Below are 27,576 nucleotides of genomic sequence, written 5' to 3' on the forward strand. Positions count from 1 at the left end.
CCCACTATCCATCTATAGAAATAAGTGTTTTGCATTTTATATGCATACAAATAGAATTTGGTGGGATTATCACTGTGCTGAGGTTTCCCAGTGAGGAGAGGAACCCTAAGCATATTCTATCAAATTCGGGGTTAAGTGAACCATAAATTAAGCTACAATTTAGTCATGGGTAATATAGTACGTCCTAAACAGGTCATGGGCAACGCACAAAAATGCACAGGCCTCTGACCTGTCCATGACACCACTATAAATATGGAGGTCACTGCTGCAGCACCCCGGGAAGTGGGGGGAGAAGGAGCGGAAAGGGAGGAGACCAACAGACCACTGCACCAGCTGCTGAGGCAGTCCCCAGGGCTAGTTTCCTAGGGCTACCTGAGCAGCGGTCAGTGTCGGTGGCTGTGGGGTCACTCCAGCAGCAGCAGCAGGTGGTCTGGCTGTCCAAGGCCACCTAAGCAGCTGGCCCCAAAGCCAACTGCTTGGGCAGCCCTGGGGTCAGCCACACTGGTTCCTGCAGAAGTCATGGAAAGTCACAGAATTTGTGACTTCCATGACACAAATGAACCCCTAACCATAGGCCATGGAAAATACCAGCTAAATCCCCTGCACTGAAAGTTTCAACTAGGATTTTTACAAAGCTCACTATTTGGTTAATTTAATACAGACCTACTAAAAAAAAGTCTGCTGCTTTTTAGCTTTATAGTCAAGCATGCACAATACAGCACTGGGTATTTTCAATACTTAAGGCCAAGTTCTATCTTGACACATGTAGACTTTTCCTTTTGGCTTTCAAATAAAGTTGCACACATCTTAGGGTAGAGTTTGGCTTCAGAGGTTTCTGTTTGAGTAGAGAAGGGAGGAAGAGAAAGCACAAGTTTTTTATTCCAGAATAGTGTTTAATGTAATTTTAAGACAGTTATGGAGTCACATTTAACCCATTCATTACAGGTAGGGTTTTGACAGCAATATTGTGCATCTTTATTAGCTATCAGTATAATTGAAGTATTTGGTTTTTACAGATGTATAGATAATGTGAGGCAAACTACCATATTTGCTCCCAATGAGTTTTACCAATACCATCTATGAAATATTTACACTATTTTAATCACAGTATGTGAGTAAATAGCACACAAGGAAGCTAATTTCCTGTGGATTATTAGAATGGTGCAATATTGCCCAAACATTTTCCCCCCCTCTATGTAACATGCATATCCTGCAAATACCAGAAATAAGATTTATTTAATTTGAAAGAAAAAAGTCACCATATTAGAATCCTAGAAAGAACAGTCACTTTAAGGCAAGATATTGAGATGTCTACACAATCTTACTTTTAAAAATAGAGAAATTAACTTTTTATCAAAGATCACACATGCTTCTACATATAGGTAGGTACCTGTAGATCATAAAAAGGCAGTAATAAAAATATCAGTGCAAAGTCCTAGGTTAAGTTATTTAGTAGAGAAAATGAGGTGGTAACTGTTCGTAGAGCAAGCTGTTATTTTCAAATATCAAAACGTGCTCCTTAGAGACGATTCTATTTCTGGCTGCAGGCCACATATGTTGCATAAAATGTAATCTTTTTACTAGATCAAACAAGGTATAAAAAGCTGTTGAGACTATATTCATTTTAAAACATCAAATGAGTGTACTGGCAAATTTCATCCCAATTTTAGTATGTTCCTTTATCATGCTTATTTTTATTTATCCTTTAATAATAAAAGAAAGTTTATCAAAAGTCTTGACCACTGAATTTTTCTAACCCCTTAAGAATAGTGCAAAGAGATGCAAACTCAGTGCTGTTCCTCTAATATTTTGGTGAGGACCCAAGACTAGATTTTACAGACAAAAAATAAAAACTATGATCCTAAAATGCTTGAGCCAATGTGAATTTTGTAAGACGGGAGGGAAAGGCACAGAAATCAGTTGAGCTATGAAGAACACTGTTAACCAGAGGTCAGGACAAATGCTAACAATCATACAGTACTACATATTTTCTAACCGAAGTCCAGACAACTGTCAGTCGCAAAATCAAATTTTTAAAAAAGCATTAAGTTTCTCCTTATATTTTGTGCTGTAAGACACTGTGCTGTAATAACACTGCAAAAAGGCAGTATGTATTGCTTTCAATTTATTTAACAATGGAACGTTTCACAAAAACAGTAGTCTACTTTCCTGTGTCTATGTGACTTGTGATTTTGATGATGGAATGGAATAAGTCTCAAAAGCATCAAGTGAGCAGGAAATAAAATCTAGTTATATTTACTGTATGTTACTATTTACATGCTATATACTGAAGGAAAAATTTATGCACACGATAGCTAATAAAACTGGGATTTTGGGTTTTATTTCAACTAGCTCCTATTAGTAACAACCCAGTTTAACATTCAGAAAGACATTCTTAGATTTTTATTGTAATAATTCCTAAGAAATTGGACCATGAATGTTTTAGGCACCAAAAGATGATTTAAATGTACTTTTAAATTGTACTTTGCTCATCTGGGTTGGAAAGATGGTTGGTCATTGTATTTGTGTGGGGGGCAGGAAGAAGGGGGAAAGAATCTAAAGAGCATTTTATTGCTGGGCAAATAAAATAGATTGTGACTTTCCTATGCTGTGTCTTCATCATTGCATATTTTAAGTTCCTTGCTAGTGACAGTCAGTACTATAATCTATCACTGTCAGCCTTCATTGAAAAGTGTTTCTAAAATAGTGCTAAAATTATATGGTGTGATTTTACACACAGTCTTCATACAGCTTTGACCAAAGAGAACAGACTGTGGTCACCATAAAACTGACAGGTGAATAAGAAACCTATACATGTAGTGCAGCCAGACCCAGTGGAGTAAGTAATCACATGCATGAGACAGTAAATTGTATTTGCACCCTATGATTTTAAATATTGTTGTATCACAAAGGAATAAAATTTATCAATAGAGTTATTTTTACAAGAGGTGAGGGACTGACAAGACTAGTCTGAGCCAAATATATCTGCCAATGCAAATCATTTCTGACCTGCAACATATCTGCTATTGGAGTCCTATGTTTTTCAAGTAGGGAGAATCAATTATGTGAAGTTGTGGGGTAAGGTATTTTCTTATGTGTAAATATCATTTGTGACCCGATAGTTGAACCCAAGTCCCTAGATGAATCGCTAATGCATTTGCTGACTGCACTACAGAGGTCCTTGAAATTTTAAGAACTGTTTTAAAATGCTGGCAGACCACAACTCATGTGGCACCACAACCAACCAGTCTTCATTCAAAGTTTGCAAATCATCAGTGACTTGCACAGAGGACTTCACTTAAATGAACTGACTAATCTTACTCAGATAGCTGGTATAAAATTCAAACTATGTCTAGGAAACTGAATAAGCTCCCCAAAGAAAAGATTCAGTAGGCAGTGTCATGAATCTGCCTCTTTTAAAGAGCTGGATAAGAGAGTTTGTTAAACCTGGCTAACAGGTAAATATTTTTAAATTTCAGACATGAGGTACAAGAAGCATTTGAATTATAAGGTAAGGCACCATTATTTACAACTTCCATTATGGGCACTCATTCTGATAAATGTTTGCATTTAATCTGAAGATTCAAATGTAACAATTTTTCCATCTGTTCTGTCCAATTTCATTTTGACAGTTTGTGCAACCACTGACATTTTACTGATCATTGCTTCATCAATGAATGGTGAATAGCGGCTATATCATCATAAACCCCCCACATCTTTCCTCTGGCATTCTACAGCACCTTGCCATATATAATGTAACGGGTAACAGAAAATATTACTTGTACTATATCCACAGGGCAAGTGATTAAATGTGGTTGAACTGATACAGTAAAGCCAGAATAAACTACCTGAATATTCCAGGGATGGTTTAAAACTTTAGTTACCCACAAGTACTGTGATTACAAAATTAATTTACATTAATGCTTGGATATTATCACATAAGCCTAAAACAGGTGGTTTCTAGACGTCTTGTGGTTTCAGCTTGGTGAGGGTTGGTCCAACACGTGTTGAAACGCAGCGTCTCATTTTAAAATGTCCAAGTTATTTTCAAGTAGGAAAAATGCACAAAGCACAAGTGTGCAGAACTGTTTCACTTGTTATTTTCCGCTGTAGGAGTTCACAGATATGGCACAGCAGTCAGCTGATACCAGTTAACAGTCTCCTTCCTCAAGTTGAAATCCTTTAAGGACAGCATAACTCCACCCAGAAAGAAGTTCTCACGCAACGATTCTGCACTGAGCACACTTAGCTGAAGTTCCCTCTGCTTCAAAGTCTCCTTACTATATCCACTGTACACAAGCTATGAAAAAAAACACCACAGCCAATAAAGCCAAGACAGTTTATTTGTTAGATATCCAGAATAAATTATAAGGACTGCTGGTGATTAAAGCAAAGGGATTTATAGATGGGCTCCTGGGTTATTCTCTGGATCTACTACCAACTTGCTGTATGACCCTGGGCAAGTCTGCATCTCAGTTATCCTTTGTAAAAAGGGGATGCTTATCTGTTAGAGGGGTGTTGTGTAACTTTAAACACAAGGTATCCCGAGGAGCTCAGATGCAAGGTGCTGGGTAAGTGAAAAGATTGCTAAATCCAATCAGTTCAGAGCAACCAGAGAGCAAGTGATGCGGGTTATGGCCAATGCATTTTGTGAATTCTAATTAGAATATGCCAATCAATATTTGCCAAAGATATTTTCCCCCCTTCCAGAGTTACGATTTTTTTTGGATTTTGGGGTAAGAAGGGGAGGGAATAAATCTGGAACAGGAGTGTGCACATTTATAAGGTACAAAGCTTTCAGAAGTGCAAAGCAATTTACTGAGATGTGTTTGACAGGAATTATTTACCAGGATTTCAAATTGTAGTCACCAGCATGTATTTATGAAAGAAAATTATGGAATCTTTACCAGGTAATGGATTTTTCTTACCATTTCATTGAAAGTTGGGTTCCTTGTTTTTCGTGTGATTTTGGTTTTGCGTTTAGATGTTTTGTTTATATCTGGAAGTAAGTATGTTTTTACATAAGGATTTGGATCTGCACCATCTTCAGTAACCTGTAAATACAGAGCATAACTAGCCTTCATTCTATTTTAGTGTATTCCATTTGAGTATCTTTTCCTCCAAAGAAATGCATTAGAGTCTATGTTCACCCCAATTACCTAACATATGAGCAACTGCTCGTAATCAGATTAACTGAAGACAAATGTGTTTTAAGATACTTCCATTCTGTCTCACATACACACCAATATCCCACAGCGTTCTATATCAGTCATTCATATAATACAAGTTTGTGAATTTTTGGTTCACTTTCTTCACTCACCAGGTCTTTAATGTGCATCACCATGATAAACAGAGTGCCGTTTCTATACGAGATAGACAACTTTACTTCTCCTCCCACTTTGCCTGAGGTAGGACTTGATGGACTTGCATCTAAAAATATGGACAGAAGTTATTTTCCTTCACACAATTGTTCATCAGTACCACTGTACTAAGTTAAGTAAGTGTACTGAAAACTGACAAATGTAAGGCTTATGTCAAGTTCACTTCCTTTTTTCACAGTTTTTATCATTGTGTCAGGAACTTTTTACCTCCAAAATTGGCAAAGTCTGGGTACCCAGAAAGAATAGATATTCTAACAGGAATCAACATGGAGGATTAGAGTGAGAGAATTGGAGTATTTATTTGATCTGATTAATAAAAGCATTAAAAATAAGCAAGAAATTCTCACGTATGTGCAATTTTTATTTTGATTGATCTGAAACCATATGGTGTAGGATTTACCTTGAAAGACATTTTCAAAGTAAAGGAGGCTTGAATTTGATATGAAGACTAATTATTTTTTCATAAGGGGAAAATGATTAAACTGAGGAATCAAAAGATGGATTTTATACTGTGCAGTACTTTCAAGTTTTTCGTGTTATATTGCAGTCATTCAATTTACCCCCCAAAAAACTTGTGCGCCTACCTGCAGGCTTAGCTATTCCATCTATTCCTTCAGCTTTCTCATCACGAAGTAAAGGGTGAAAAAATGTATAAACAAGATCACACTGCATTTGGGAAAAAGGTTACATGTTAGCTTAAAATGTACTGAAATATGAGAGAGAACTAATTTTATTTAAATGCTTTGAGCCGTCACCTCTGACACCTCTGCTGAACTGTTCATCAAACTCTGTATGTAGCTGTTCAGCTCTACTTTTCTTTTGGCTGCCACATCCTTTATATGAGTTCTTCCCAGAACCATCTTATTAGGAAAGCTACAAGAGAATGACAAGATGCATTTTGTTGCTAATTTTACTGATGTAAGTTAAGATTTAAGTACAACTTAAATCCTGAACTGCTGATATGTATTCTTGGCAATGACTTAAAGCAAATACACTACTGTGCTTTGTCTCATGAACACACCATTACATTTGCTATATTCAACATTACACACAAAAAAATACATTCAAACATCATTAAGGTTGCAAAGCCACGTGCTCGGAAGTGCCAGAGTCAAGGTGGAAATTTAATTTAACTCCTTTGTGTATATGGTTGTGATGCAGTCTTTAGGTATGTGATCACATACTATCACAGACATACTTTCCACAAGACCCTTGCCTTATTCAACGCACAATTAATAAGCAGCTAGTCACTATTTTGTTTTCTCACTGTTCAATGTAGTTCAGAGTACCTTATATGTTTAAGGCATAGCTTCCACTGACTTCAGGTGCAGCTGTCCAGCCCTTCTGCAAATTAGACCCCTGGGTCTAAAGTCGAGCACCCCGAAAAAAACTGAACACATAATTAGTCACTATCTGTGAAAAGGGATAAGTGACTTGCCCAGCATCACAAAGGAACTCCTGACAGAATGAGGGATAGGATACAACTCTCGAGGGCAGCATTCAGCTGCCTTAATCATGAGACCATCTTTTGTCTTCCTGCCCTCTCCAGCCTCATTCACTACACACACCTACCACCTTATAAAGCAGGGGTCCTGCACACAACCTCCTTCACCACATAACCCCCTTCATCCTCAAGCAGGTCCAGCCTGTGCACTGAATGAAGCTGGGATCCTATGAAAAAAATATTAGCATATATCATGTAACCAATGACTACATAATGCTTATACACAAACCGAATTAAGATTGCCTGGCCACCCTTAATTCTAGCACTGCCTAACTTCTGAGTGCTTAACTTTGCAACCTTAACATGGTTTTGTGTGTGTAACCTTCTAGGTTTTTAAAAAAGCTAAAGACAGAAGTTCCATATCAACACACATGGGTCCTCATCAGGGTTGGAAGCTTGAGAGCAATCGCACAAACTTCTGCCACTTGAGCTAATGGAGTAATTGACAGCAGGTTGATTGACAGGTTATCATCCTGCATGTGGACTAACACCATAGTGGGATGGGACACTTGCCCAGTGGATTTCACAGAGATTTGCTGACAGCAGAGGGACAGGGAGACTTTATCCCAGTCTACCACCCACAGGACCAGCTCTTGTCTAAATCAGGTAGCTTCTTCCTCCATGCTACGTTGGCCCAGCAGGGGCATCACAGAGCACAGGAAAGACAGGCTCCCTGCTCTCAGATCCAGCCCTGGTACAGCCCACAGCAGCAATTGCAGAGAAAGTCATGATCAGTTATGGATTGGAGCATGCTCCATGTGGACAAAGTCTTTGGGGAATTTAGCTGCTAAAAATATAAGACGTCTACTGAACATATGCAAACTGATCTTTCAAAGGTTTATATCTTGGTCAAATTTGAGTGGATTTTTATAGGGATGGCAAAAGGTACATCCCTTACCAAAAAGGGCCACTCCCTGCCAAATTTTCATTCCAATTTTATCAGGGCATCGTGGAAATTGTTGTGACCTAAATGTTAGCAGCTCTGCGATGCTTTCAAAAGGAAACTAAAGATAAGTCTTAAAATAAGAAATGCTTTGTATATCTGAATTATTTGAACTTAGGAAAACCAAGCACAGCAAGCTGATGTCTTAGGGTATGTCTACACTACCCGCCAGATCGGGGATCGGTTTATCGGGGAATCGATATATCGCGCCTAGATGAGATGTGATATCGATCCCCGAACGCGCTCCTGTCGACTCCGGAACTCCACCAGGGCAAGTGGCGATAGCGGAGTCAACGGAAGGAGCCGTGGCCATCGATCCCGTGCCGTGAGGACAGGAGGTAAGATACTTCGACTTCAGCTACCCTATTCCTGTAGCTGAAGTTGCATATCTTACATCGACCCCGCCCCCTAGCATAGACCAGGCCCAATTAAGCAAAGAAACACCTCCCCTCTTCAAAGAGACACAGTGGCTAGTTTTGCTGTCATTTATGATTAGATACATTTCTGGATGTGAGCCCAATAGCAGAGTAAAGGGTCAGAACTTCCCCTTTTAACACTTATGCCAACACTGAAACAAAAATATAAAATTCCTTTGTCTACATAAAGGACAGGAGGTATCTTAGTTAATTAGGAACATACCCTGGTAACTTCCAAAGAGGAAAGAGAATACCGAGTTTGTTGTGAAGTTCCTGGAACTCATCAAATGTTCGGAAGACAAATGTTGGTTCAACTTGCCCCTCTCTTAAGACTCTCACCACATAGATCTGCCAATAAAAATAGAATATTTAAAGAAGCCATTAATTAATAGCAACTGTTTTTCCACCCAAATAGATTTTTCTGTGCAATATTTGTATTCCAAGACTAATTGTTTTATATATATATATATATACATATATATATATATATATACACACACACACCCTAATGTCTTCATAAATGACATTAAATATGTTCATCTTGTAATGTAGATCTATGTAGTAGTGCATACGGATAAAGAAAATAGTGCCAGTCTGGCTCAGTAGTTACTCTACCCTTCTAAACCTGGAGGTTCTGGGTTCAGATCCCACACCAGGACTTGGGTTTGTACAGATATATACACCAAGCCAGTTTTAATAGAGTTGTGAGTTTAGCCTTTCATCAGTTGGGCAAAATATCTTGTATGCAAAGTTTCCATGGCAGTTTTCAGCAGTCACAGTGTCCTAGTCTAAATCCTATCAATATAACCAGTTTAGGAGCTTTGTGAATCAAAGAGTTAAAATACTTTTGAAATGTATAAGCAGAACAATTTCTTGGAGTGAAAATACTAGGCCTGGAGACAGTAAACAACAAACATCTCAGCTTCTCAATGATTCAACATTTTTTTTTAAAAAAAGGTAATATGGCCGGCAGACTGCAAGTTCATAGAGCCCTGCAAATCTGCAGATATCCACGGACCATGTATGCGGCTCGGATGTGGATACAAATTTTTTATCCGTGCAGGGCTCTACAAATGCAGTTTAATCACTATGTGGCAATAAAGCAAGCCAGAGAGTATGTTCCACAGGAAACAATTATCCAGGCTATTGATCATGAAAATGAAAGAAGGATTATTGAGGAGGTGGGGGAGAAGAATAAATGAACCCATGAGACCAGTGCAGAGAAGCAGTTAAAGGAAACCCAGATATTAGACTTTATTAAAAAGGATAGTATACACAACATGTAGACTGATATACAAATCTACATAAATCCATTCATAACACTATGTGCAGTACTGGTCACCAAGCCATAGGATGGTTATTGCTTAAGAGACAGTGCTGTGCAGGGCAACAAAGATGACAGCAGGTCATCTTAAAGGTTAAGAAAGTTCTCATGCTTGGGAAGAAGGGACAGGAAAAGCAAAAAGAATTTTAAATTGTCAATAGGAAGATGTTCATAGTGTCAAGGATTTGCAGTTTAGAAATTTGGTTACAATTTAATAAATTAAGAGTAAGAACTCCAAAATTTACCTGATTAGATCAAGGAATACCAGAGACCCTCACTCATCGGCAACTTGATAATTCTCACTAAGACTCCAGGAAGTTTCAGCACACTAAGTTTTAATAGTAGTAAGATGTATTATAATGACTCCATTAGTATATTATGAAGTATTATAGTTTATCTAGACTACATGCCTCAAAGTGATGCAAGGTTGATGAAATCTAATCTCACTTTTTCTCCTAGTTTCAATTAATCAGCCTGTAGTGTAAATTAAGGAAGTTTACTGCAACTGAAAAGCCCTTTCCCAATAAGTTTATCCCTCTTCCGTTTGATTTCAGCACTAATCATATGTAGCTACTTGAAGATTGCTTATGGCAGCTGGGTTTTGTATCTGGCATGTTGGAGGATCTTTATATATTTGCAGTACTGGAGTGCTGTGGGTCTCAGGAGCTGCTGCTGGATACCCTGCATTGGTCAACTGGATCAAAATTTAAGTTCAGTGACTGCATTTGTACCACATGAGTTAAACACAGGTGTGGCCAGTGAACGTTCGTGATATAGCCCCCTTAAAAACAGGGATGGCTGGAGTGGTCGTCTCCACACATCATGGAGCTTGGTCACCTAGGCATTATGTGACTGGCTGCTGGAAAATATATAAAGAAATTCTCCAGGCTCAGTCCAGGAAAGATGAGGGTTTAGGTCAGACCCTGAAGGAAGCTACTCCATGGGGACCTGGCAAGAGACCTAGGTGTTAACAGGAAAAAGCTACCCTGGGGGAAGGTTGTGCCCTCTCCCCTCCTAGCTTGCTGTAATCTAGAAAAGGCCTCTGGTGGCTGGGACCAAGCATTTTTAGTTGTTTTGCTTGATTTGAATCCTTTTGTGAGGATAAAGCCAGACCTGAGGAAAGAGTCTTGCACCAACTGTAGTCTGGGCTTTATTTTACCTTCCCCAGCTGGTGCATCTGCCCCTAACTTACAGAATTATTCACATCATTTTAACTAGATGAAAGATATATATTATATATACTTTGCTATCAGTTGGTGTATATGCTATCTACCATATACACTCATTCATAAGCTGAATATTTTTGGTAAAATAAAAGACGCACCAAAGAGCGGGGGTCGGCTTATAAATGGGTCTACACCAAAATTTGATGGTTTTAAACTGTATGGAATCATTTAAATACCTAATATATTGTCATTTTGTTTACCTGGAGCATCTGCAGACCTGGAGCCCCTCAGCTCCCTGTGGCCGTGGTTCACTGTTCCCAGCCCATTGGAGCTGCCACTTCCCGCAGCTCCCATGGGCTGGGAACGGTGAACTGCAGCCACAGGGAGCTGAGGAGCTCCGTGCCTGCAGACGCTGCAGGTAAAAAAACCTAACATCCTGACCCACCAGCAGCTTACCCTGATGGGTTGGGAGCCAAAAGTTTTCCAATCCCTGAAATATACGGTCGGCATATGAAAGGGTCATACAGTTTTTGCTATTTTTACCTATCCATTTTGGGGGGTTGGCTTATAAATGAACAGGCTAATGAACAAGTACATACAGTAATTCATTCTCTTGCTTTAGGATAACAGTTAAGAGGAAATGTTAATTAGGACAACAGCCTGAGACCAGTATTCTAGACTAGAGCACTATACAGTGGATCAGAAATAGAACATTAACTTTGGAAATTGGACAATTCTGGTTTCATATTTGCAGAGTTGCACTATGTTCAATTTAAAGTTGCAAATATAAGCTTGCTTTCTCAAAGATCATGAGGTTCTTGAAATCATAGCCTGTCCAACATTATCAAAATCTGTGGCTTGAGTCTCTCAATTTTGGGGTGGCAGATTCCAATGCTTGCTGCCTCTAGAGTCTGTGTTCTGGTTCTCAAAGCCCCAAGTGAAAGATTCTGAACAGACTGGCAGAGCAGCTACATTCCAAGAGGAACACGATGGTTTGTTATATATTTCATTATACACTAGAAATTCAGAGTTAAACACATTAAGGTATGGAAATGCAGTTAGGGCATTGCAATAACCATAACTGTAGTGACACCATGAGGAAAAAAATCTAATGAGTCTTTAAAAACAATTTAATCTGGATCCCCAAATACTAAATGCCTTAATCATATTGTTATTGCATAGTGTTACTACAGGGTTGTTGGGGTACACTAACTGTACTTTCTCCATACCTTAATGTGTCCTTGTTTTTACATTTAATTTCCTGGTTATAATGTTTGATTTAAGAATTATAGTAAGCCTTAATGTATTCTACACTAAATTAATTATGTACACTAATGTTCTGTTCCCATTCTTGGTCGGTAAATAGGCAGCTGAGAGAAACAATGGAATCAACCCATTTAGGAATAGCTATGTTTTACTTTTGGGGCATAGACTCCGATTCTCTGCTGATAAGAGTTGAATTTATTTGGAAGAAGAGAACATGTGACTAAAGTGAATGGTGGAGAGGAAGTCTGGCGGTGGCATCGAGCACAGTGAGTATTTACAAATTGGAATAAAATCTACACACTTACATAATGTTTATCTGGGTTGTACCTCTTTTGGTACGTAAACACTGACACTTCCTTGATTCGACCATCTTGTCTAAGTGAATAGGTTTTGGGAGAAAATGAGAGAATAGGCTCATCATTGGAAGGTAGGCCTGAAAAACGCAGCTGAGCCAGGTTGTGAATGAAGAAATTAAACTTTGTGGCAACACTTCCCAAACTGGATTCAATCAGCCTATAAAAGAGAAAATAAACTTCAAATAACTTCAGAGCACACATTCCAATTTTGTTAGTCAGCACCTTAGCTTCCAAGTTCTAAAATATATCAAATCCTCAGTGAGGTAAAGGACACATTATGTTTTGACAAAAAATAGTCACTGGTCCATTAACATGACAACATTTCTGCATGCACTGGCATATCCAATACTCCAATTTTGGGTAAAGTTAAAGATTGAACAAGAAAGGTCGTCTAGAGTTTGTCAAGGCTGTATGCATACCATATTTTTCATTAATTCAGGTTAAATGATCAATGAACTGTAGACTGCAGGAGATCCAGTAGTTCACTTAGTGAAAACTGGATACAGTGAAAATATTTATAATTAGATTTCTGAACTGTTTCCAAAACATGGCAAGCTGCAGTTCCACTGAGAGTTGTTCACAACAAGAGGGTTCCCACTGTAAACAGCTTTAGAAGAGTTGTATTAGCTATGGAATCAATTAGGGAATATTTCCTCATGAATGTGCAAGTCAGCTTAACAGCTTTATTTAGCTGTCCATCAATCACTACTCCCAGCATTTTATGTATTAGTTTTTTTAAGTGAACATTCTAAGTAAAACAAGCTCAACATTTTAGCCCAACATTTAAGCATTTGAGAAAATGAAGTTCTGTACATCTCTCAATTAGTGAGAGAACAGATTAGTATTTTATTTTATAATTACGATAATTTCAAGACTACTGAACTTTTATAAGCTGTAAGTATTACAGTGTTTTAGTATCATAGTGCAGAGCTTCTAATAGAAAAAAGTGGTGAGTTTATATATTTTGGTTCTGTTTCACTTGCCACTTATTTAGTACCTTGTAAAGAAAATAGTAGCTTCTGCATCTGTAGTTTGGGGCTGAAGAGCATCTTGGACATATTTTAAGTCTTGAACTCCAGTAAGTTCTGGTAACCCTGAAGAAAGCATCTATAGAAGACAAGTTACTATTCTTGCATTGGAAAGAATATCAAATCTATTTTTACATTTAAATAATTAAAACATGAAAGGTAATAATAAGGTAATAATTGGAGATATACCAATCTCCTAGAACTGGAAGGGACCTTGAAAGGTCATCGAGTCCAGCCCCCTGCCTTCACTAGTAGGACCAATTTTTGCCCCAGATCCCTAAGTGGCCTCCTCAAGGATTGAACTCACAACCCTGGGTTTAGCAGGCCAATGCTCAAACCACTGAGCTATCCCTCCCCCGCTAAATTTCTGGCTTGTAAAAGAACATTTAGAAGTGATTCTAAAGTATAAATGCCAACAATTTAGGTTTTTTTGTACAGACTGGATTTATCAGAGGCTATAACTTCCTAGGAGTAAACGTACTCAAATCCACAGTTAAACTACAAGAAAATTATGTGCAGTAAAAACTATTACCAGTGAAAGCAGGTTAAGAAAGAGGTTTGCATGTTTCCTGATCAAATTGTAAGCTTGGCAGCAGAGATCCACAAACAATTGAAAACAAATAGTAGGTTTTTCACCACCATTAATGACATAAGCCATATCTGATGTTAGCACAAAAGGAGCCCGATCCCTGTTTAAAAAAAACAAAATACAGAGTTTATTAAAATGACTGTTTCTTGGACTTTCATGCACTTTTAGTTGCAATTTCCTACATGTAATTACTACTCTAAAACAGTATTTTTCCAAGAGCTTGAACTACAAGCATTAATCAAATCACTGCACTTGCAGGGAGCAGGTCAGTCTCACTCGCAGGGTATGATCCATTCTTGCTAATTCTAATATTACAGCCATGATTTCAAAGGGAAGAATATTCTTAAAGAAATCATATTTATAATTCATGAATACAAAGTTTTCCTCTGTGATCAGGTAACATCAGAAAATAATTCCCAGCCAAAAAAACTAAGATTGATTTACATTTACAACTTTAACCTATTATATTTGAAAACATCCTAACACCAAGGAATTAAAGTTAAGTTCTTCAAGTGCCTGTTCATGTCAATTTCAATCAGGTGTGTGCACACCATGTACACAGTCGTCGGAAAGTTCTCCCGTAGCAGCTCCCGTCAGGCGTCCCCAAGAGTGGTGCCTTCATGGCGCTGGATATAGGATCCTGCCGACCCCGTCTCCTCAGTGCCTTCTTACTGCCAGTGATGGTCGTTGGAACTGCGATTGCTTGCCTAGCAATGCTTCCCTTAGTGTTCTTTCCATAGCGTAGTTAGTAGATAGTGTATATAGTAAGGTTTGGGAGCAGGGTTTTCCCAATCACTAACCCCCGGCTTGGGCTCCGGGACATGCCATGAGCCCAAGGCTTTAAAGCCTATGCCAACAAGCAACCCCCACGATTCACGTTTGAATTGTCTGGGGAAGGCGCACCAGACAAGATTTGCAGGGCTTTCCACCCCAGAAAAGGAGCGAGATTTCCGACAAACAGTTGCTCATGGAATCTGCTCTTCATCCCCAGTCTGCTGCGGACCACCAGGACCCGGCACCGAGCGTGTCCATATGGAGTGCCCTGGCATTGGTATGTGACACGGTGCTGAGGAAGGATTCTAGTCGAAGAGATCCTTAGCACCGGCGCTCTCTGGCACCGCACGTTAAGGAGACAACCCGGCACCCCATACTAATACCGAATATCATCCAGCGCATAAGAGTGATCCACCATCCAAACACGAATTCTATTCCTCTTCACCTTATCAACTCATCCTCCATATACATTACAGGAAAATGTTCATTCACCATTGGTCTGTGACCCAGATAGTGCACTCCAAAGTATATAGCAGATACCCTTGGATCCTCTTTCAACTCCTGATAAAGCTTAGGGTACTCCATCATACAATATATAATTGTATGCCCTCCAAAACAGCATATAGAAGCTATGCCATGATACACACAGATATTCCTTGGTGATCATAGCTATGACATGGTAGCTGGGGTCATTGGGTCAGAGTTAGGTTTCCCCCAAACAATCTCAGCACTTAAAAAAGCTACACTAACCTCATCTTAGAATATTCTGGTTCCAAAATGTTTGCTTTATAACAACTTTCTTAGGTTTTTCACTGATTTTTGCAAAGCTCTTTTGGTCCAGGAAATTCATTTAAAAAAATAAAATCCTTAAGGAAAAAGTGATATTCCTGAAAGTATAGAAATGAAATGTCATAGATGACAGCTGTGCCAATTAGCACATTTTGGTCTTCCAATTGCTGGAATAGTAACAGAACTACTTTAAAGCTACACTTGTGCGTCTAGTTTTTAAACGCACAGAACATCTCTAGTATGTAGGAGCAGCCTTCACATCTTGGCCTTCTTCAAGCAGACTTGTAACTACCAAAGTTGACGGCCAGGGGGAAACTGTAGAATCTTTGCAGAAGCACAGTAGTCTACAATGAGAATCCAAAATAGATTTTGGAAATTGGGTGGTTCAACCTAAAAGAACAGTTACTTACCTTGCAGTCAACGATTTTTCTAGATGGTGTACACATGTGGATCCCACCCATGGTGCACTTGTGCCCTCTGCACAGGAGTTAAGGAAGTTCTTTAGCAGTGTCCACTAGGAGTCATGGATATTATTTGTGTGTGCTCTTGCTCCCCCACCCAAGAGCATAAAGGGAGGGGTGACCCTAACTGCTACTCACTCTCTTTTGCCGCCCAGAGTTCCAATGATAAGACTGAGCTGCAGGAATGGAAGGTGGGTTGTGGGATCCACATACCTTATAGTAACTGATTCTTCAAGATGTTCTGTGTAAGTAACCATTCTTTCATCTTTGAGCTCCTGTGCATGTGGATCCCACTTACTATAATTAGCCAGCAGTTTGATTCTTTGGAGGTGAACCCTAGGAGGTTATCTGAACAAAAACTGGAGAACAGCTCTTCTTTAAAGAGTAATGTCTACTAAGTGTGTGAACCAGTAACCACAGAGCTGCTCTACATATTTCTATCAGTGGAAACCTGCTGAAGCAAAGTGGCCAGACCTGAGCCTTTTACCATATTCCACAACAACCTAAGCTTCTTCCTCAATGGTCTTGTTTTGTTTAGGTAATACAAGAGGGCTCTTTCTGACATCCAAAGTGTGAAGTTTTGTTTTAATTATGCAGGAGAAGCAAGAGTCCTAGGATAGAAAACTGGTAAGTGAATATACTGGTTAATGTGAAAATCCTGTATTAACTTGGGTATGAATTTGGGATGAGATCTTAATGAAAAAGCATATGGTGGGTAGACATGACAGCTTGGATTTAGCTAACTCTGGGGGCTGAAGTAATAGCCACTAGAAATGCCGCTTTCATGGATAAATGATGAACAAAACAAGATATGCAATGTCTTTTTGAGTCTTAAAGCTACAAACCCTAAATTCAAATGCTAAGGAGGAGGCATTTTTTTAACTCGTGGAAATAGGAGATATAAACCTTTTAGGAGTCTGATGACTGATGGGGGGAAAAAAAAAATCAAGATCCTTGTCACAAGGTGAACTCACTACTGGTGGCGCCTCCTCTTGGCCATCCTGTGAATTAGCTCTGCCAGGTGCTGCACCCTCCTCCAGCAGTGTCTCCCCTCTCTCTCTCCAGGAACTGCAGCCTCCTTTTTGCTACTTGGCCCTCTGGCTAGGTCATTATTGTGGTTTTCCTTTCTGGGGAGGGACGTCTTTTCCCAAACAGGCTCAGGCAGTCTTCTTATGCACTGACCTGCTGGTGCCACTTCCCCAGTGACTGGTTAGGAAACCCAGGCCCACCCTCTACTCCGGGTTCTGGTTCTGGGGCCCTCTAGTCAGCAATCAAGGTCTGTTCCACCTTGTACCATGCTGCATTTTCCCTGAGCCCTTTCCAAATTTTCTGATTCTCCCTTCCTTCTCTGGGTCTGCCAGTTTTACTGCTCCCTCCTTCTAGGGAGGGACTGCAGCCACCAAACACTTCTCCCTCTTCCCATGTGTGACTGTCTTCAAGTGGAATTACTCTTCTCTGCAACAGGCAAGATTTAAAATCCAGTAAGCGTGGTTGAGGCATCATGGCCAAAACCCAGAGGTTTTTTTGAAGCCAAGAGGCAATAAAAGAAAATATAAAAAACCTAACTTTCTCCTAAACTACAATCTAAAAGCTGTAAAAAAGGAACACTCAGAAGTTCCAACTCTCTGCCAGGATGGTCAGAAGGAACTGACTGGCAGTTGGTCACCCCGCCCTTTATGGTCTCATGTGGGGAAATGGAAGAGCATGTCCAACCCCTAGTGGACACTGCTAGAGAAAGCTTTCTGCATTCCTGTGCAGAAGGCACAAGTGCACCATGAAAGGGACCCACATACACAGGAGCTCAATGAAGACAATACTAAGTTCAAATTGAGGACAGTGATAACAAAAATTCAGATGTTTAATCGTGTGAGGAAAAATGCAAAAGGGAAGTTGCTTGCATTCTCAAATGCTAAACTGTAGAAGATACCTTTTAAAACTACCAAACGTCTGTGCATGGCCCAAAAACTTTCCAAAGTCAATATGGAACATATGTCCCGTGCTTCGAAGCATTATGTTATCATTGTGACGGTCACAGATTCCCAATACGTAGGTGGCTACACAGCATCCTGCACAAGAATAGATGAAGTTTTCTGAAGCCTGAAATTAGCAAAAAGTAATGAGATCAGAATGAATCTACCAATGGGAAAAAATGTACTTCAGTTTATCGTTCATTCAGAATTCACTTTTTAACAACAGGGATGGAGCTCTGGGCAGCTGACAGTTCTTAAGTAAACTTCCCTCAGACTACTTGGGAAGCTATTCATTTAGGAAAAAATTCTGTATGCTGTACTGCTAAGAGGAGAGGCAACTTGTTAGGTTTTTGGGGGCGAGAAGGCAGACAAAAGGCTGTTCAGAGATAAAGTACAAGTAAAGGCCAAAGACATTTGTTTACCAAATCTGCATACCCCTGCCTGGTAAAGATGAAATGTTGCATCCAAAGGAGAAACAGCACGAGAAGGGGCCATATTTTCTAACCCAAAATTAAAACTGAGACCTGTTCTACACTATAGAGTTAGATCAACATAAGGCAGCTTACATCAACCTACTTATGTCAGTGTCTACACTACAATGCAGATTCCACTGAGGTAAGTCCTCCGCTATACCACCATAACTCCACCTCCACGCAAGGCATAGCGCTTATGCTGAAATAGTTAGGGTGATGTACTGTCCATGTAGACACTGTTACTTAAATCACCTGTTGGCTGTCAGCCTTGAATGGGGCTGACAGCTGGAGCCCTCCCCCACACCCTCAGCTCTTACAGCCAGAGCTGTCAGCCAGTTTGGACCATCAGAGCTGGGGGTATGGGGCCTCAGCTGTGAGTCCCAGGATTGCTGGGATCCAGCTGTCAGTGTCCCACAATGCCCCACACACTTGGAGGACATGCACTGCCGACTGAAAGAGCAAGTGTGGACATGAACCACCGCTTCAATTACTGCAGTGGCTGTTCGCTGACTCAAGTCAACTTAATTTGGTCATGTAGACAAGCCCTGAATGTCATGCTTCCCCACTACTTTTAATTTTGGAGTGAAATTTCTCCTACATTTAGAAAGCATTTCCATAGACATTTCTGAAATGAAACATTAAACTGCCGTTTCCAGAAGACTCCTTTACAATCCTACAGTCAATTTTGATCTTTTCTGAAATATATACAGTACAGAAAATTCAATTTCCTGAATAGCTTAAAACAGATTGTTAGAAAACTTATTTAGTGGCAGAATCAGAATAAGAGTTGTATTCTCCTGTAACTGAAAATGTTTACCATTTTGAAGGAAGACTATGGAAATTACCTTTTCATATTCTTCCTCTGTAGGATTATACTTTCGCAGCCATTCTGCAAGTGGCTTGTCTTTAAAAGATCCTGTCACTCCATATTCCACTTGAATTTTCCTAAGTGTATCTGAAGCAGGAACAAGCTCCACCAATCCTATATATAAAAAATTAAGTTGTGTATTATATATAGAGAGGGAGAGAGCACACATGAGACTACTGCTCTGGTTTAAATCTTGTTTGTACATTATATTTTCCACTACCTCTCATTTGGTATGAAGTCTCTTGAAGACATTTGATTTTAAAATGTAGAGCCCAATCCCAGTCTCAAGCAGTGAAAAAATATTTGTGAACTTTGTTAGTCTGCTAAACCTCTCTGCAGGCAATTTTACAATGTATACTACAAAAAATATGTAGCTAAATTAGGCTTGTGTTATTACTACAATCAGTTAAGGTTTGTGGAATATTGTAGGTAACTCCTACTTTGATTTAAAAAACCATCAGCAGGTTAAATATGCAGTTTGTATAAAACTAGTATTGGGCATAATCATTACTTAATGACTGTAAAACATCTCACGTGCACTCATAAGTAATTTAGATGACTAACCGTAGTATAAGTGAAGTGCTGGAGTGGAACAGGCTCTAAGTTGACTTACTTCTAGAGCAACACAAAACACTCAATACGTGGCGCTACAAGGGGCCTTATTTAGGAGAAAGTGGCTATTAAAAAAAGAAAATTCCTTTAGCTAAACCACAAATCCCTATTTGGATAGTAGGTTTTTTGTTTTGGGGAGGAGGGGAAGAAGCAGGCACAAATCTGTAGCAGAGCTTCCATTTTTGTTCATTCCACTGAAAGTACTTTAAAAATACTTTATTAGCAGACTGACAAGAAAAAAAAAAAGAGGCATTACATGGTTTGCCAATCTAGAGCACAGTTTTAAACTGGGAAGAAATGCTTTCTGTACATTCCAAAAGCAAAGCTTCCGTATTCAAAAAGCAATTTATTCTCAGTCACATTTATCTGGATGCCAATATTTATAGTACCTAAAGTTGTAATTTGCTTTTGTGAGTGTCTTTGGGTCAGACCCAACTGACTTCAAAGAGAGTTGCAGGTTCTCAGTGCTGCTCAAGATCAGGCCCACAATGCATTAGTCAATTGCCTGTGAAAGACACCTTCCACTATTTAAGCTCCAAGGCATTTAATGTATTGTGAATCAAATCCAGTCAGAACAAGTGTTGAAGAAAAGGCAGCCTCATTCCTGTGTAAACACAGTATGTGGTGCAAAATTTATTGGATTTTTAAAATTTTCCTTTTTAAAAAGCTGAAAGTATTAATACAGGTACACAAGTACTGATTTTAACTTAACTGTCTTCCCGTGAGTTTGATCATCTTTGCTGATGGACTGATGTGATGTAGTGGCCTCAAACATTTTAGCAGTTCAATTTTGATCTAAACAGATCTCTGAAATTATTATATGGGGTGCCAGAATTAGCATTGCTCCTGTATTCCATCCTTCCTTCCCAGTTCTGTTTTTCTCCACTGCATCTAATTTGTGTTTCTCTTTCATTTCCATGTATCTTTTTTGTTCCACTGATCTTTAACTGTAAGGATCACTGAGGAGCTCAGTGGTCAAGAGCAGAAGCGTATATCCAACAAAACGGAATCAAACTACTGGGTGATTCCAATCAGTTTAGTTTCACAATACTATTACACTTGTAAAACACTCTTGCTCAAGTGCTGAGTTTCCTTCTGGGGGTCTACTGCTAACATTCATTGTTACATACATCTGCCATTCATGAGAAACTGGTGGGTTTTTAACTGATTGAAGCATGATGCCAAGAATGTGTTGTAGAGCCCTTTACGGGGAGAAGTTCAGGAATACATTGGGCAGTGTCTATCTGGTTACTGCACCTCGATCTTTTCCAGTTGAGAGGCACTTGAAGATAACCATCCGCAGGTCCAGTCCCTCCTGCAGCCAGATTTTGTCCATAATCTTTATCATTTGTAAAGCCAACATATCTTGTCGCAGATCTTCTCCGACCTTAAATAAAAACATGCAGAGAAAGCATACTTTGAACAATGAACTAGACAGATTATATCCCCAGTAAGACAAACCATACTTTTTTCTTAAATTGTGAATGACTTGTTTCCTTAGGTGTAGAGAAAGCATAAATGATGGGCCACAATGAAGCTTGTATAAACTGAAAATTGGCATTTTATATATACACACAATATACTCAGACATCTCAATTAGCCCTTGAGATATACTCTTTGAAAGATGAACATAGTATTTTTCTTTTTAAATGTTACACTTTCACTCCAAGAAGGGGAGGAGAGGTAAGCTGGTGTAGTGGTTAGAGTACTAGACTCGGCCTTGGGAAACCGATTCAATTCCTAGCTCCACTATGGACAGGGTGTGACCTTGGGAAAATCACTTAGTGTGTATCTGCCTCATTTCCCCATCTGTAAAATGGGCTAATAGTACTGCCCTACCTCACAGGGGTGTTGTGAAGATAAAAACATTAAAAATTGTGGAGCTCTAAGATATGACCACGATGGGAGCCAAGTATAAAGAAGTTTTCAATCTTCTACAAATGTGAACCACTCTTGTGGTGTTAGCTATTTTCATTCATCCAATTAAGTAAGTCAGTTTCTAAATATAGAGAGAAGACTCAAGATGCAGCTAATAGCCTGTAGATACATGGCAAAGCTAGCTAGTTTTGCTGGCATTAGCTATCATAACCCCATCTCTTTCCTCCAGTAGAACGGGGGTGGGGGGAACCAAACTTACTTTAAACATAACATTAATTTCTTCTCCCAGAGGATCTGCATTCACCAATGTGACTTTTAATGGTACTGCATTAGAATTGAAGAAGGAACATGCCTGCAAGTACATGATAGTTTAATCCTTAGAAGGATAATGACTCATAACATTTTTGGCTTTCAAATCAAATAGAATGTTAATAGTTCGCAGAGAGATAATTTAAAATTACTAGCATACCAGACAAAGTTACTAATACTTGGAATGTTTGCACACCCTATAACACCACAAGTTCTGAGATCGATGAAGTGGCAATATATCACAAAGTACTATCTCTAGAGTGTGTGGTCTCATACTCCCATTCTGGAGAGCATCACACAACCAGTAACTAAATGTTGCTGCTTTTGTGAGACCCAAGGTTTTTTAATTGTGGTGTTGATATTTAATAGACTTACATCTGACATGCATATTTAAAAAGGTTAAAAAAAATGTTTCATTGCCCCATGATTCACCACACTATACACCTAACATCTTGGAATGGAGTTTAATCTTCCAATCACTATCTCTTGAATGCCCAGTTCTGACATGCCTGCTAGTTAACAGTAGTGACTACATTCCTCCTTTTGGTCATTCTGTCTCTTCCCTAACAATGTCTTATATGCCTGTATACAATCAATTGACATGTGTATTTTAATATACAAGTATCACTAATATATTCCATAACTTGAAAGATATTTAAAAAAAATCTTCAATAGGTTGTCTTCCTGGTTGGAATCATTAGTTTCTCAGAAATCTGCATACCATCTCCCATTTCTCCTAAAATACGGTGACAGGGCTGCAGAGAGCTTTTTGGGGGTCTGGGGCAAAATATGAAACTGAGGCCTCCCACCCTTCCAAAAAAAAGTTACCACTGAGCGGAGGTTGGGTGTTGGAGAGTGCTTGTATCACACTAGTCTGGCAGCAGTGGTTCCTGTCCCATGGGTCTGGTCCCAGTTCCCCGTTCTGGGTGTTGCAACCTGGTAGGCAGGGTCACAATGCCACTCAGCTTTTGGCCCAGCTGCCTATCACTCACAACAGAGAGGCCACCAGGCCAAATATCAGTGAGTGGTGCTGTGACTGTGTGCACCAGGTTGCAATGCCACTTGTGCTACCCTTTTTGCCCCTCCCTCTTGGTGGCCTTGTATGATGGACAGGACAATTACCCTGACTTTGGTGGGATAAACATGCCCCAAAGAAAACAAGTCCATGCCTCTCCGTATGTGCTGTCACAACAGCTTAGACAGTCCGGACACTTTAGACAAAAATCCCTAGATCTGAACATCTCTGGGCTAGAGGCAAAGCATTGGATTTACTGGCTTTATTAGACAGAAAGTCAGTTCAGACAACCAACAAATGGTGTAAGTCCATGCATGTACTCAGGCTCTTTCACCAAGATGATTATGGACAATACATCTGCTTCCTTTGGGCAGGAACCCCTTGACTTATATTTATGAAATGTTTGTACATATGCCAGTATGCAAGATAGAAAATATCCTAACACAAAATAAAGAAAGAATAAAGAACAGACCGACATTCTAACTGAAGAAGCTATTCAAAGTTGGATTTACTGCTGTCTCTGAACTGTAAATTTGAGATCTGAAGAGAATACAAGTTTGGAGCTGTCCCATATCTCAGTTTCTTACTTTCTATTGATTACATAGTATAGTTCCTTCAATTCACCTTCTCAAACCAGGTCCCTCATGGGGATTAGGACCAATGTTCAGTACATGTGAATTTGTTTTGGTATCAATTTATTCAGAAGTTTCACAACTTGTCATTTTTCTGCCCCACACCCATTAGAATCATATTACTGTAGCTGTCTCCTGGAAAATTCTACTTTCTATTGGTTTCTGATTTAAGTGTCAGCAGTATTGAGGCTTCTACAATTTGAGATGCAGTTCCTCTTTTCACAGCATGGAATTCAGAACTCCAATATTTTCTTGTTCCAGACAGTCTTCTGCTTGCATTTATAACTTCAGCCTCATAAGGGAATGGGATTATAATCTTATTTTACAACCTTAGCATATATATTGTGTAATGCATAAGTGTTGTATTATTAAGCATACAAGACAGTGTATGCAACTTATGCTTCAGAGGCTCTGAAGACTGTCAGAGCTTGCATATGTTTTTGCAACTTCGTGTTCACTAATCTTCCCAGTTGTATAAAAACTCTTTTTAAAATAGAATCTTTGCCTCCTAGCATGGAGAATCTGAGGAACACATCCAATCACACCCCTGGTTAGCTCCATCCCACAATATATACTTCAAAATATTTTAGTCTTGTACACTTCCTTCTCCTTTGACCATTGCTGGAGGCTGTCTAACTTTTCCATTCACATGCTTTGAAACTTCCTCTGTTCTCACAGTGTTTTTATGACTCATGACCAGGTCCTTGCTGCTATGTAAGGAGAGCTCCACTAGGTTCTGATGAAGTAGCAAGTTAAATCAAACCTTGGTCTGGTGGTGTACCAAATATTTCCATAATCATTGGATCTTCTCATCTAATTTAATTTTGTCTGGTTTTAAAGGCTCTATTAAAAAGATCCCCCACCAGTGTAACACTTTTCATATACTTGAAATATTCCTTTCTGCATGTTGATTTTCAGGAATTACAAGCATGTAATGCTGATTTAAAAAAAAAAATCTTTCTATACTGTACCTTGACATTTAATTCTTTTGCCACAAGGCTGGGATTGAGAGGCAAACAGCATTTGTTCTTCATGAAAAAGGACTGTACACGTTCCATACCACTTTGCAGGACAACCTGAGAGTAAAAAAAAATAAAAATGCAGAACTGACATTAATCCATTAAAATAGCTACAGGGAAATTTTTGACAAGCAAAATAATTACGCAGAACAGCAGAGCCAATGCCTTAATTCCTGAAGAGTGCCATGGGATTTTAAGTTACCACAGTCATAACATCTATTTTACTTCTCATCCAAAAAAACCAAAAAACAAACCACCCATAACCCCACCAGTACAGCCCTAATGCCATGCCAGTGAAATTTTTCAGTACTGAATCTATAAAATTATAAATTTACATTAGCAGCCTATCGACAGGGCCCCATATATTATGAGAGAATGGGGCCAAGTTCTGTAGCAACATCAATTTCATTGCCAATTCCTTTCCTCCCATCATAACCACTCCTCCCACACAGCTACAGCAGTTGAAGATTAGTCATTGACAAAAGTGTGTGTGGTTTTTTTTTTTTTAAAAACACGCACAATTCTGTTGACGAAACATTTAACATCTGTTGATTAAATATATCTTACTATACTTTTATACAGTGATGTATTTAATGTAGAGGCTGAATACATTTACTTGGAAATTCAAGTCAGTTGTATCCCTCTAACACATAATATTAAAAAGTTAAGCATACGCACCTGCCTAGCAGATCCACTTGTTTGTTTTACTTTTTCTGCTACCACTCCCAAAAGCTGTACCAGTCTGGTCTGTTTCTCCAGCTCTTCCCTCAGCCCTTGCCCACAGACTGAGAGGAAGGCACCAAGAATATGCTCATACCTTACCCCAAATTTTGCATCATGTAGGGTATCCTTCAGAAGCCTGAAATAGCAGGTATTTAAGTTAGTAGTTTTCCCTACAAAGCAATATTTCCCCTCTAAAGCATTCAATAGTAAGCCTTTTTTAAAAAGTCTGTTAACAAGGGATATTACACAACACTGCACACACATACATTACTTGCTGTAAATCAGTAACACTGAGAACTGTGTGTGTTTGGTTCTTATGGATTCATTTGGTTTTATTACAAGGAACACTATCTTTTGCACATTACGCTGACTTGATGTAACGTCTATTGATCTGTCACACATTAATGAAATTTTAGCATTTAGACAGCAAATTACTTTGTTCTGAAAACACCAATCTGACTGTAATTAAATAATGAAAGACATTCTTACCAATATACACAGTGTGCTATCTGAATATTTCCTAATGCTCGAGCCAAAATGAATCTGACTAAAGAGTTGTCCAGGTATGTTTCATACTTCAATGCCTAAAATGTAAGAAAATCAGTCAATTTTTAAATTAGATTATACACTGACTTTGGTTGTTTTGGGGGGTTACCTATAGCGTTTGAAGTTCAGTGGTGGCCAGAGGATCCTTAGGGGTTCAGAGCAGAGTAAAACTACTAGCTTTGGCTATTAATTCCAGATCATCTGTGAAAGTTTAGGTGATTAATAATACCACTACAGCTTCAGGTGTCTTTTATATTAGTTTTTCAAAGAGTGACCAATAGACTATATATTACAACAAATTACCAAGGATGTAAGTAATAACATTTCTCCCACCTCTATCCTTACTCAGGAGAATACAAATGGTCAGATATTTATTTTGGCTCAGACTGACTTATGTCATTGGCCTATTGCCTTTTAAGGTCATTCCCTTGCTTTTTGCTCAATAAATCGGCTTATACAATTTATATGGGATAAAAAACAGACTTGTTTGTCACCCAAGACCCTTAAAACGTTCTGGGCAACTGGAAGTATGGGGTTGCCAGATTTGCATCTATATTATCTAGCATTTCAAATGTGTCCTATTGTAAAGGTGGTTCCCTCTCCAGTGCCTCTGTATACATACCAGCCTGGTTTGAGACCAAAAAACCATCATGCTTAGCTATGCCATTTGGTTCCCTCTCTTCTATACTTTAAGAAGCCACCCACATCCTTAAGGGAAAATCCAATGTTTGCATCTACATGGGGCATCCTGCAATGCGTTAAGATGATTACAGCGTCTGATCTTACTAATTCTCTTCATATACCACCACGGGATAACCAGTGCCTCAGGATCAAGGCCAACTCCACACTTAGACAATTTGGGTAGAAAAAGGATTAACAAAAATTAAAGATACAAGGTGATAAGTTATCACATAATCAAGGGAGACCAAACAGCTACCACTGTGTCTCAGTTCCTTCTTTCAGCAGCCATGCTTAAGGATTCATGCAAAGATAGGGAGAAAACTGGTCTATTTCAACTCTCTCACCTCTCGAAGAATACATTAAGAAATAAGGAAACAAAGTTAACTTTGGAGGAACTGCTTAAAGTGGCTTAATGCTTTGCAGTACCCTCTCAATCTCAGTCTGAAAGAAAAATGGGGAAAAAAAAACTTAGCCTTAGTACCACAACAGAAATCCAGGAGGGTAACTGGCTTAATCTGAAAGATATTTTAAGTTCTTTATCCTTACAATTCTTCCAGAACAAAAAATACAAAAACGGGCATTACTGGACTCCAGAACTTTTGTTTAAGTCTCAATTGGTAACACATGGCAAATGTTGGAGATGCAAAGAGTCACATGTCAACATTTCACATTATCCTCTACACCTGTCAAAAATGCATGTGTTCTGTATTCAGTGTGCTCTCAAAAACATGAAGTGTCACCATCCTTCTTTGCCCAAGCTTGTGTAGTATAGGGGTGCTGGATGATTTGTTATTACCAGATGGCATGAAGAAATGGATTGCTGTAACTACTGTAGTGGCCAAAAGTTATTTTG

General features: G+C 39.1%; 1 protein-coding gene across 1 annotated transcript in view; it reads right to left on the minus strand.

The window, feature by feature from the left end:
* Positions 1-872: 872 nt before the first annotated feature.
* Positions 873-27,576, minus strand: part of PIK3C2A (phosphatidylinositol-4-phosphate 3-kinase catalytic subunit type 2 alpha) — a 96,462-nt gene continuing 69,758 nt past the window's right edge. Inside the window, exons 18-33 of the mRNA XM_045013944.1 lie at positions 25,986-26,080; positions 25,452-25,632; positions 24,726-24,830; positions 22,058-22,150; positions 21,178-21,307; positions 19,286-19,422; positions 17,925-18,094; positions 13,917-14,073; positions 13,354-13,463; positions 12,306-12,513; positions 8,468-8,592; positions 6,137-6,254; positions 5,966-6,047; positions 5,321-5,430; positions 4,929-5,054; positions 873-4,300 (exon numbers count right to left, since the gene is read on the minus strand). Coding sequence (XP_044869879.1) covers positions 4,118-4,300; positions 4,929-5,054; positions 5,321-5,430; positions 5,966-6,047; positions 6,137-6,254; positions 8,468-8,592; positions 12,306-12,513; positions 13,354-13,463; positions 13,917-14,073; positions 17,925-18,094; positions 19,286-19,422; positions 21,178-21,307; positions 22,058-22,150; positions 24,726-24,830; positions 25,452-25,632; positions 25,986-26,080 — 2,130 coding nt within the window. The 3' untranslated portion in view covers positions 873-4,117. The remainder of the gene's footprint in view (positions 4,301-4,928; positions 5,055-5,320; positions 5,431-5,965; positions 6,048-6,136; positions 6,255-8,467; positions 8,593-12,305; positions 12,514-13,353; positions 13,464-13,916; positions 14,074-17,924; positions 18,095-19,285; positions 19,423-21,177; positions 21,308-22,057; positions 22,151-24,725; positions 24,831-25,451; positions 25,633-25,985; positions 26,081-27,576) is intronic.

Source organism: Mauremys mutica, chromosome 4 (genome assembly GCF_020497125.1).
Source record: "Mauremys mutica isolate MM-2020 ecotype Southern chromosome 4, ASM2049712v1, whole genome shotgun sequence".
NCBI classification, from domain to species: Eukaryota; Metazoa; Chordata; order Testudines; family Geoemydidae; genus Mauremys; species Mauremys mutica.